Source organism: Myxine glutinosa, chromosome 1 (assembly GCF_964187855.1).
Source record: "Myxine glutinosa chromosome 1, kmMyxGlut1.1, whole genome shotgun sequence".
NCBI classification, from domain to species: Eukaryota; Metazoa; Chordata; class Myxini; order Myxiniformes; family Myxinidae; genus Myxine; species Myxine glutinosa.
The window spans coordinates 177,984,977-177,997,381 of NC_136261.1; the positions used below are offsets into that span (position 1 = coordinate 177,984,977).

The following is a 12,405-nucleotide window of genomic DNA, read 5'->3' on the forward strand; positions in this document are numbered from 1 at the left end:
TACCAATTTCACTTCTGCATCTATGCTATCTGTTCCATTGTCGCAATGCCCACAGCACACTCCACATGCAGATACACACGACATGCGAGCTTTCATGCAGCTGCATCTCATTGTTTGACATTGCCTCTCCCCTTCCTTGCAGTTGCAACAAATTACTTTCAGAAGGTTGTCTGGCGCGATACCAACAGATAGCATTTTTGGTCTGAGTTTTCTGTTGGAATCTAACTCCCATCCTCTTCCTTTGGGATCAAGAATAGAGGTGTCAAGATGCTTCCATACCACAACTTGAAGATGGATACGAAGGGAATGTTGAGCTGTTGCATCTTCCGTTGGTGGTAGACGGTCAGGATCGATTTTGCCCTTGGCTGCTTGCTTCTTGAACTTCATGTAGCGAGACTTTTCTATGGGAGTATCCCCACAGCCATATGTGATCTGCATGGCTTTTAATCCAGCTGTTCGAATTATGGAGTCGGTTGAAGTGGGACTTGTGAATGCAGTAATGACACTGGCATGTCATTTGTCATTTGTCAATGACACTGTCATCATGTCAAAACGAATTTTCTTCAAAATGAATTGTTTAAATGTGTGTAGGACTGCGTTTATTTCAAAATGACCCGCTTATAAGCCTTGACCAACTGTTGAATGCCTCTTTTGAAATGTGAATATTTGAATGTATTTCACATTGTGACATACTTTACTATTCCGCAGTACCCCATATTACAAGGAACTTAACAAATATGTACATGTATGTATATTGTATTAATATACTTACATTGCATTGTCCTGGAACATTGTACACGGAACAGTAGCATTTATTATGATAGACAGCCTCTTCCGCTACAAGATCTGCCATTCCTTCCAAGCATCCTTTCACAGCCATTCCAAGACTATCTTTTCTTTCACTTGCGATTCTCAGAAGTGATTTCTTTAGCGTCATAGTTGATGCTCGATGTATGGTCTGCTGTCTATCAGGATGTCTTTCATCAAAATGGATGTCCTCATTGCATATGAAACATCTTTCACTGTACGGAAATCGAGTAGAACCCTGGCCTGAAAACATTACATGAAAACATGGACAAAGTTAGTTGCCATCCCATGTAAATCACCATACTAACTTCAAACATTCAAAATTCAAACAAAATAACATAAAACAGGTATGGGCTTGGAATCTTAATGAAATTTACATGAATCAAGTAAAGAATTACTTTATCTTACCATCAACTTTGTCATCATTTACTGCTTGAGACACCTTTTGTCGCTTTGGTCTTGGCGCATGCTCTTGCTCCTCAACATCTGGCTCCGTTTGCATGAAAAGGGTTCGGCATCTAAGATGGACTGTCATAGGAGTGTTGCTACTCCATTTTTGTTCCAATCGCTCCAATAATGAAGAGTTGTTGATAAGTCTACACTGCTCTATTAGATTCTCATATCCCTTTCAGTACAACCTCTGTAGCTTTCCTGCTTCTGAAAAGTCCTCACTACATATTTCACATATATCCATCCTGGTAATTTTGTTATTTTACAGTATTGTTCCAAAGGCCTCAGGGAACTTTTGGGACATCTCACTGCACTGGGGTAGTCAAGGTACATGTAGGCTAGCTAGGTTTTCTCAGTAATCACTCCTGAAACAAAGCCAAAACAAAGACTTCATTCATGCAATATATAGTGTTTTAGTCTAGGGTCAATGACATTTGATCCCAAGAAAGGTAATTTCCCCCTTCCCCTCTGCTCTTGGAATAAATAATAACCCCCATATCCACCACGTAAGTTGAAATTAACCTCTTCGGTTTTTTTTTTGCTCATTTTTATATAATATGGTAATTTTCCTGTTATAAATATGACATTTTAGTGATAAAACAGCTTTTTGACCTTTGACCTCATTTTCAGAGGTCAGGATTTGGTCCCAAGGGTCAATAATTATCTTATGTCATCTTCTTTCGTAATCCTGTGCATTTTGACACCAAGATCATCTATATACCATATTTTGTTGCTGAAATACAATTTTATATGATTTAGGCAGAGGTCAATGACCTTTGACCTCTAATAAAAAGGTTTCCCCAACCCCGATCCCTCCTTACTTTTTTTGGAAGTTGTCCATACCCATACCCACCAAAATCAGTTGAAACTAGCTTCTTTTAAATTTTTTCACAGATTGGCTAATATATGGCTAATTTAGGGTTACGACTGGTGTTAGTAACGTACCGACTCACATTCTGTTCAGAGAAAAATAACCGACAAGCAGACACAAATGTGATACCTTCTCCTGTGTCAAGGGTAAAAATTATTCCTCAAAAAAAAGATGACAGAGAAGATATTTGAGGATTTTCAATTCTTTCTTTTTTTCCCACACTGATTCAAAGAGAATAAAGATCAACTCGTAATAAATAAATGAAAATAAAATAAAATAATCGAGTTAAAAACACAATAAATCTTCCCAATGCCAATCAACAATTCAAAACGAAAACAAAACAATTCATCACCAGCACAACAACTAACCACAGCAACCTTTGCAAAAAACATAGACGACTCTTGAGAAACATCAATTGGCTTCTCAACAGAATGTTTTGCATTCTCCCCTTGGATGGTATCTCCATATGAGTGTTTCAGAAGATGGACAGGAGTCCTGCCAGGTCTCAAAGTATCCACCTCCGTTGTGTGTGAGTCTGTTTGTGTGTGTGAGTGCGTCCAATATAAAATAAAAATACTAATCCCATCACCTTTAAAGCTCATGTTATGTCAAGTTTCGAAACTAGTGCTTCCTCCGGTGACTATTGCTGTTGTGCCCTGTCTTCTCCCCTGTGTGAATGAGTTTGTGTGTTTTTAAACATGATGAACGACGAAAAACCTGAGAACACACAGAACACTTGAACGGCTTCTCCCCCCCTGTGTGAATGAGTTTGTGTTTATTTAAGGTTGATGACTGACGAAAAACCTTAGAACACTCAGAACACTTGTACGGCTTCTCCCCCGTGTGAATGAGTTTGTGTTTATTTAAGGTCGATGACTGACGAAAAACCTTAGAACACTCAGAACACTTGTACGGCTTCTCCCCCGTGTGAATGAGTTTGTGAGTATTTAAGTTTGATGACTGACGAAAAACCTTAGAACACACAGAACACTTGTATGGCTTCTCCCCCGTGTGAATGAGTTTGTGAGTATTTAAGTTTGATGAACGACGAAAAACCTGAGAACACACAGAACACTTGAACGGCTTCTCCCCCGTGTGAATGTGTTTGTGTTTATTTAATTTTGATGACTGACGAAAAACCTTAGAACACACAGAACACTTGTACGGCTTCTCCCCTGTGTGAATGAGTTTGTGTTTATTTAAGTTTGATGACTGACGAAAAACCTTAGAACACACAGAACACTTGAACGGCTTCTCCCCCGTGTGAATGAGTTTGTGAGTATTTAAGGTTGTCAAATGACGAAAAACCCGAGAACACACAGAACACTCGTACGGCTTCTCCCCCATGTGAATGCGTTTGTGTGTATTTAAGGTTGATAATTGGCGAAAATCTTCAGAACACACAGAACACTTGTAAAGTCTGTCCCCCATGTGAACTAGTCTGTGTTTAGTTAAGCTTGATGGACGACGAAAAACCTTAGAACACACAGAACACTTGTACGACTTCCCCCGTTGGAAGTTATCTTCATTTATGGGTTTCAGCAGGTGCAACACGGTCCTCCCACAACTTGATGTATGCACCTCCATTTGATCCTTTTGAGTTGATGCTGATAAACACAAAATCCTAACAACGATTGTGCTGATTCTTCATCAATTTTGTCTCAATGTGGACGAGTGTGCAAAATCCTCACGACACAATGAGCATGTGTTCAACTTCTTCCCAGTTTGTTCTTTGTGATGTTGAAATAAAACTGAAGAAGAAATAAAGGAAAAAGAGCAGAGAGAAAACAATTAGGGTATTAAAAATGAATTCCAAAAAACATTTTTAACGAGCGAGCATTCAAATGTCACCACCTCCGTGCACCACAACAATGATACGTCACACGGTGTGAATCGCTTTTGAAAAATATATTCCATTCATGAAACCTCAGCAGAGTTGATGATTTCACAGGTTATCAAAGGACATTTACCAATCAATTTGAGATTCTCAGAGGCCCCAAGACTTGCTCATAGAGCTTGAAGTAAGTTGTTGACATGGTGTGCTTGACCTGGTCTTGATCGTGGCTAATTATTATTTTATTGATCAAATTTGTAAGCTACAAGCATTTTAACTCGCTATAATAATTTTTGAAGTGATTCTTCACCATTTGGAGAAAGGGCCAAAAACGATACATAGCAGGATATCTCAAAAAGATATGGATGGATTTGGACGAAAGTTCTTGGAAAGGTTGTGTGTGTGTCCAAGAGCCAATTGATTAAGAAAACATTTTATGATCATTGTTTATTGATTTTAATTATGCAATCAATCATTCAAATATTGCACACCTCTCCCTCCCAATACAGTCTCCGTGAGCTGCACGGCGGTATCGTTGGGCGCCTCAGGTGCCCCGGCCATGCCGCGCTGAAGGATATTTATTTATTTGGCATGGGGGCGGTGTCCAATTGATGTATCTGTACTTGTTTATTACGTACTTTAAAATGATACGTCGTATCAGGATGTAGGCGGGACGCAAGGGGATTGGGGAAGAGTGGCAGGACGCTGTGGAAGAAGAAGGAGTGCTGGACATTGGAGGAAATGAAACGTCTAACTTATTCACTTCAATTGTTGGCGTGATATAATTTCCAATTATTGATGGTTTGAATAATCCACGTCAAATGACATTTAAATCGTCACAAATTCATTTTTTGGGGTCGGAACGTGCATGTGGCCAAGTTTCCCTGATTCAGCACGAATGTCGATATGGTTTGAATAGAATTGTGCTTCCATTGGTAAAACTGGTGCTTGCTACTTGGAGATGGTTTGCTCTGTGCTGTTTGGGGACTGGACACTGGACAGTGAGACAGACAGACACACCGACAATACAAAATTGCATGAAACACTCAAAAGACAAAGCCATTCTTTCAACAGACAGAAATCACAAAATTGCATTGCACAGACAATACACAAGGCCATTATTGGAGCAGACAGACATTACAAAATTGCATTGGGGGGGGGGGGGGAGGGGGGGTGGAAATTGAAAATTTTGAAAAGAAAGATCGATCGTTTTTGCCTTTGTGGCGATGTGAAAGGAATATTGAATGATCGTCAAACTTGCCTTCAAACACCCGAGACTTGGCTCAAGTGACTTGTTGACACCCTTGGTCGATGTGTCTTTAACTTCGCAATCGTAGTCGATGTCTTCTACTGCCTCCTTTGTGGTCTTGCACCCTCTGCTCTTTCCGTGCTTTGTGTCTCCCACGAGGTTTCTGCAAGGAATACATAATCCACCATCGACCTCCTTCTGTTGAAACTTACTAAATCAAGGATCAATCTCAACTCCATTCATTTGTTCCTCTTTTTGTGCAACTGCATCGCTGATTCAATGCCCCATGTGGGTGTGGGCAGGAATTTGGACACGGTGTCGGTGGCACCTCACCAACTCTTCATGTGGCAGATACCAGAGAAACATATTTAATGGCTTCGAGCAACAAAGTCCCCAAAAATGTAAATATATAAATTGGAAACATCACGCAGCATGAAATATCACCATGTGAACACCAAAATGGTCCGTGCATATTAGGAGTGTCTGCGGTGCGGACACCAGAGTGTTTTGGAACAGTTAGATAATGGCGACATTCATCAAATGGGGGCCCCGTGCAAAACGCAATAATGGCCCAGTGGGTCTCTGTGAGTAGTGTGAATCCGTCACCATACTAAAATACGTAATGTGGTGTTTGTCTGTCTGATGTCGATGTATTTGGTTGTTACTTTTGCAATATCAATAAACTAATCGAGCTAAGGATACGACCTGTCACGTGGCAAAGGTTGAAGCAACTTGATTAGCCCCCTCCCTTCACCAGGAGCTCCAAAAGTGGGGCAACGAAATTTATTCTTCGCAAATGTGCGTGCAGCACCAGGTGGTGGTTGGAGAGTGTATTACAAGTGGCGCTTCAGAACACCCAGTTATATCACGAATAAAGGACTCGTGTTGCTTGTCACTTCCATTCCCAATTAGCTCGTTATCGCTTACCAAGCCAGCTGTTCCTTATCAACCGTTCCGTTGGAGTGCTTGCTTGAGCGCTTAAGCCACTTGGTGAGTGTTCTTCAAGCTGATAGGACACAACCCAGCACGAGAAGGAAGTACCTCGTTATCTCCATAATCCATATTGGGAAACAGTGCGCTGTCCTGGTGCTCCATCCTTCCTGACGCCGTGGGGAGGGGCTATTCCATGACACGTGGGTGGGGGAGGGGCTATTCCATGACACGTGGGTGGGGGAGGGGCTATTCCATGACACGTGGGTGGGGAAGGGGCTATTCCATGACACGTGGGTGGGGGAGGGGCTATTCCATGACACGTGGGTGGGGGAGGGGCTATTCCATGACACGTGGGTGGGGAGGAGCTATTCCATGACACGTCGGTGGGAGGAGCTATTCCATGACACGTGGGTGGAGGGGGGCTATTCACTGATCTGTATATACTACTGGATAGAGCATCGGCCAATAGGCTTGTACAAAGCTGTGAAGCCGGCGCGCGACAGCGGCGGCCATCTTGCCACTCGCACAAGGAGGCGCGGCCTGTGTCAGTTCCTGGCGTTTGCACAACTGTGGAATGAACTACCTCGTAACATCGCAACTGAAAGTCACTCAACAAGCTGTTTTAGAAAGAAACCTAGATTATATGTGCAAAATTTTCAGAATTATACTTTGTAAATATATACAAAGTGTCATTTTCCAAACTCAATGATTGACAGACAATGTATATGTTTATGTATTTGGCACGCCAATGTTCTCTTGTAATATCCTTTCGTTTTATTGTTCTTAACTCTCAATGTAATTCTTCAAATTAATGTTTATTTGTACGTTCCAGGTTAGCAGCTCGAAAACTCAATTCTGATTGATTTTTTTGCCAACCTTCCTCACAATTTCAATGCAAATTTCTTGTCCATGTTTGTGTTTTTCTCAAATAATTCTCGATTTAAGTATGAATTTAGTGTATAATCCAAATTGCTTGAGAATAAAGCATTATTATTAAAATTTACTAATTTTTCAAAGATTTTATCATCCTTGATACAATAAATTAGGCCACAATTTAAGGGCATTGTGGTCAACGCTGTTCTCACGGAATACTTTCTCCAGGATGTCTATATGTGATGGTTTCAATGTTGGGTCATTTACTCATTCTATGTCAAGAATTTATCAGTTGACAACAAACAAAGTCTTCTGAAAGACAAATGAAACATAAAAAGCTTAAAGTTGGAATAAAAAGGCACCTTTTATTACAAAGCCTCAATTAATAATAATAATATTGACCATGTTTGTGTTTCTTGTCTTGTCCATGTTTGTGTTTTTCTCAAATAATTCTCGATTTAAGTATGAATTTAGTGTATAATCCAAATTGCTTGAGAATAAAGCATTATTATTAAAATTTACTAATTTTTCAAAGATTTTATCATCCTTGATACAATAAATTAGGCCACAATTTAAGGGCATTGTGGTCAACGCTGTTCTCACGGAATACTTTCTCCAGGATGTCTATATGTGATGGTTTCAATGTTGGGTCATTTACTCATTCTATGTCAAGAATTTATCAGTTGACAACAAACAAAGTCTTCTGAAAGACAAATGAAACATAAAAAGCTTAAAGTTGGAATAAAAAGGCACCTTTTATTACAAAGCCTCAATTAATAATAATAATATTGACCGACATATGTAGTGTGCCCTTTTCAAAGAGGCTCAACAAAAGAAACAAACATTTTGTCACCAAAATCATCATTGAACAAGTGTCTTCAGTTTGTTCTTGTGGTAATGCGTTTGATTGGCGACCGCCAGGTCAGGGTTTCGACACCCTCTGTCGTGGGTATGTTTCACACTTCATCTCATTACCCAGACAGTTCTCTGGCCCGGTTTGGCACACAGATTGCAGAAATGTGGCCTAAAGTCCCACACGTTTCATTTCGCTCAGATACTGATGTAGGAGGTATGCCGACTTCCTCTGGGAATGGTTCCACAGTGTGGGTGCCACGTCGGAGAAGGCACGACCACCAAAAGTCACCGCCACATGTTGTTTCACAGCAAGCAGGTAATCCCTAGACTAGACAGCACCACAGCCGACATGCCTGACCGAACACTGCAGTGAACAACCAGAGGATTAGCCGGAGTACTGTCACACCACCAAGCAAGCATTATCCATTCAGTTCACTCAAGACTCATTGTTGCTTCCCAGTATTCTTTCACAGAACAAATTTGCACAAAGAAACAATCCAGATCTAAACAATTATCCTACAATATAATCCACATTTGAAGTAAAATTGATCCACATATTCAGATGATATGGTGACAAAATGCGATGATGCACAGGATACAAAAAGCACAAAATGCTGACATTTGAAGGAGCCAAAAAGAACAGCCTGTCAGTGCTCCATTGTCTCCCAGTTGCAAACAACAAACACAAAGAAGAGAATACAGTCAATACACTATTTGAAATCACTTGTTAGTCACAAGCATAAGGTGAACAAATTTAATGAGAGGCAAGAGCACATCTTGAATGCAGAACGCTTCAGAAGTGGTCAGCTCCATTCTCAGAGAGCAGCTGCTCATCACGAAGTGCTTGAACAACTGTGGTCAAAGATTTGACTTTCCTCTGGCAGCGACGTGATTTCTGCTGTGTCAATTTGAGCTTTTTCTTGACGCTACAAAGATTGTCATGCACAGAGTCCAGTTTACGTTTCACACTCCGTGGACTGGCAGTTACAGCATATGTGTGAGCAGCACCAGTCGTTGCTGCAAGCTTTGATGGGCTGGTGATGATTGATGTACTGGGTGTGTTGTCCAGTGGCTCTTGCAGATTGACCAGTGCTTCTTGCGGGAAAGACCGTGGTTTGGGTGGTTTTCGCTTCCATTCATCCTGGAAATCCATCAGAATAATAGATCAGAATTAATTATGAACGAAGAAATTATACAAGATTATTTATTTGGGATGTTCTTGAGAAAAGAGATGGTGGAAAAGTATTGATAAGTTGCTGATGTTGATATGTTTGCAAAATTTATATATTTGACACATCAATTGGCATGTAAGTAGACAAGTGTGAAAATCACTGCTGGCAGTGACAGCTACAACATGACACTATTTATATCTCAGTTACTCCACCACAACATGAAACTCTTGTGTTATGTACCTTCTGCAGGTGGGTCGGAAAATAAAATATGGTTGGCAGGGAATTTTCTCGGAGTCTTGTGGTCTGACCTGTCCTGTCAAAACATGAGTCATCAAAGTGGTCTGAGCAAAGGACAGACTTCTTTGAAGGTTTCCATTTGTCACGTTTCACATTCACAACCCATTTCTGGAGAACATCTGGACGACTGAATGGAAATCTGAAAAAAATATTTTCAAGAAATTAGCCGATAGTCATGAAAGTACAACTCGAAGCAACAATTTACAACATATTCAATATGTAAGGCATATTCAACTATTCAACATACTAGCCATATAAACACTCAATTACCATGTACTTATACAGAATCAGTTATTGGTTTCAAAGTTTAACTGCATTGAGTTTTGCAACTTTGAATCATCCAGGGTACACATTATTAGACGGGACCATGCTATTTATACTCGTCCTCGATAACTATATATAGATAAAGACTTTGGGTCAAACTTAGCCCTGAGGGACCGCATATTGATGAAATATGTCCCGGCTCAGTGACTTTGCGCACTCTGCGGTTGAGTCAAACTAGTTCTGAAGTTCAGTAGTTGAAACTTGAATCCAGATCGCGGTTGTGCAAACATCATAATTTAACATTCAAATTCAACGTTTTTAAAATAAAACATTCTCAAATAAATGTTAATTTTCAGTACTTACAGATGAAATGTCTTTCCACATCCTCGTATTTGTCTCTTTGTGCAATTAATAGCAGCACAAGCCGGCATTTCATAATACGTTAGCGGAGCGTGTTGACGAAAAATTTATGCGAGTGGCAACATGGCGTCCAGTGGCCGGGCGCTGACTTCAACTCAAGAGCCCGACCCGCTATCCAGTAGTATATACAGATCAGTGGGGCTATTCCATGACACGTGGGTGGGGGAGGGGCTATTCCATGACACGTGGGTGGGGGAGGGGCTATTCCATGACACGTCGGTGGGAGAGCTGCTATTCCATGACACGTGGGTGAAGGAGGGGCTATTCCATGACACGTGGGTGGGGAGGGGCTATTCCATGACACGTGGGTGGGGGAGGGGCTATTCCATGACACGTGGGTGCGTGATTCACAAACATTCTTCCACTTAATCTTACGCGACCTCGTGTTCCAGCATGGAAGCCCTATCCGCCATTTTTTTGTTGATCCACCATCTTGTTAATTTCCTCGATGCACGAAAAAAACAAAAACCCTTTTAAATACAACAAACCACCTCAGCACACCATGAACAAAAATTTGGAATTTTATTTTGAAGTCAGGTTCGAATCCGGTTCCTAAAGGCCAGGTGTTGTTTGTACACCGCCCACCTGATCACGCAGCCGATTAAACAGTTTGGCGGTAAAAGGTACACGGAGGGAGCTTCGAGGTGGAACTTGGTGTTCAGTGAGATCGGTCACGTGGTCAGAGCGGTGTGGGGATCGACCTGATTCGGTCCGTGGGAAACTCATACCGGTTATCATGGTTAACTTAATCCCCCAAGATAAACTGTTCTGGGAAAAAGCGTCGCGTTGGAGGATCAGAGTGTAATGAAATATGGATTTGTTAAATAAAAATCACACGAACACGAAACGTGAACGAACAGATCGATCGGGACGAGGAGAGACGATTATAATCAATAAATAAACACAATCAGGTACACGGAAACGAACCAAGGATCTTCAATCGTCTTTGGACCAGCAGGGTGCGGGGTGCGGGGTGCGTCCCGTTCAGAGGAGTGCAGACAGAAAAGCCGGTCCCGGCAAAACAGAGACCTCTCACAAAAGTTTGAACGAAAGTTTCTCCGAGTCGATAATACGTTCGATCGTCTCTCTTCACCACACGGGTCTCGGTACAAATACTCACGGGACACGTTCACGTGGCTCGACTGGCCAATAAGAGCGCTTGTGCCGCTTGGTCATGTCAACAATGATGACCAATGGCGAGCCGCCTTCTGGCTGCGTCAGGGCAGTGCACCCGAAGCTCCGCCCTGATGAAGATGATGACGTAACCGTGAGTGCCACTAGAGTCCCTGAAAATAGAGAGTTGTGTCAACTCAAATTTGGACGCCATTTTGTGTCTAAGTGTGTCGGATTAGATATACATGTACATTCGCGATATGGGGTGATATATTCTAAACCTGCTAAAAAAAAAATTACTACACATATTTAGTCTTATTATTACATACAGGTGATATTTGTTTTGTCAAAAACTCAGCTATTGCCGTGAAAAAGAGCTGTGTGGTGATATTAAAAGTGGTATGGCAATGCATATTACAAGCCAACACTGCATATAAGAGCTAACATTATAAGTAAGACAAACCAATGCTGTCGTTCTCTGAATTTTAATAACTTTTAGAAAGGAGTGTGGGCATATCCAATATTTTTTAAAGGGTGCCGAGAGCAATTCCGGTGTAAGACTTCCAGCCGACATATAGTCTAACACACTTAAAACAAATTCTGAACGTGGTATTGCCATATTTCTATAGTGTACAACTTTAGTTTTATCGACATTTATATTCAATTTCCATTGTAATGATTTAACAAGCTGCAAGCCAGCTTCTGTCTCTGACATAAGGAAAACGTCATCGGCATCTAGTAAGATTGAAACGTTCATTTATTACTACACTGCCCAGAACTCTGATGGATATTGCTTGATCGATTAATATGTTTCATAGCTGGTGACTTAATTAACACTTAATTTTCGACTGCGCCAAGCCGTAATTAAACAGAGAAAAAACTTTAAAAAATACCTGCAGTGTGCACGGTTCGTCTAGTCAAACAGATATGGAAAAGCACAGATAAGACGTCGTATTCACCATAACTTGTTTAATTTCACCAGGAACACGATGAGGCCAACACAGTAAACATTCAGTACAAAACTTGGTTCATACATTCAGTACAGAACATGATTCATACATTCAGACCGTAAGAAAACTCTGCCCGTAATACAACACTCTGACCAGACCAACACTTCATCCCACTACGTTCACTCCTCACAAGTGAAACTCATCACTACTCCGTTCACTCCTCACAAGTGAGACTCATCACTACTCCGTTCACTCCTCACAAGTGAGACTCATCACTACTCTGTTCACTCCTCACAAGTGAGACACCATCACTACTC

The 12,405-nt window shown here is 41.1% G+C and overlaps 1 protein-coding gene across 1 annotated transcript in view; it reads right to left on the bottom strand.

Moving 5' to 3' along the window:
• Nucleotides 1–933: 933 nt before the first annotated feature.
• Nucleotides 934–12,405, bottom strand: part of LOC144890669 (uncharacterized) — a 178,687-nt gene continuing 167,215 nt past the window's right edge. The window contains 2 exon segments of the mRNA XM_078771832.1: nt 934–1,050; nt 2,846–3,473. Of these exon segments, the coding sequence (XP_078627958.1) occupies nt 934–1,050; nt 2,846–3,473 (745 nt within the window).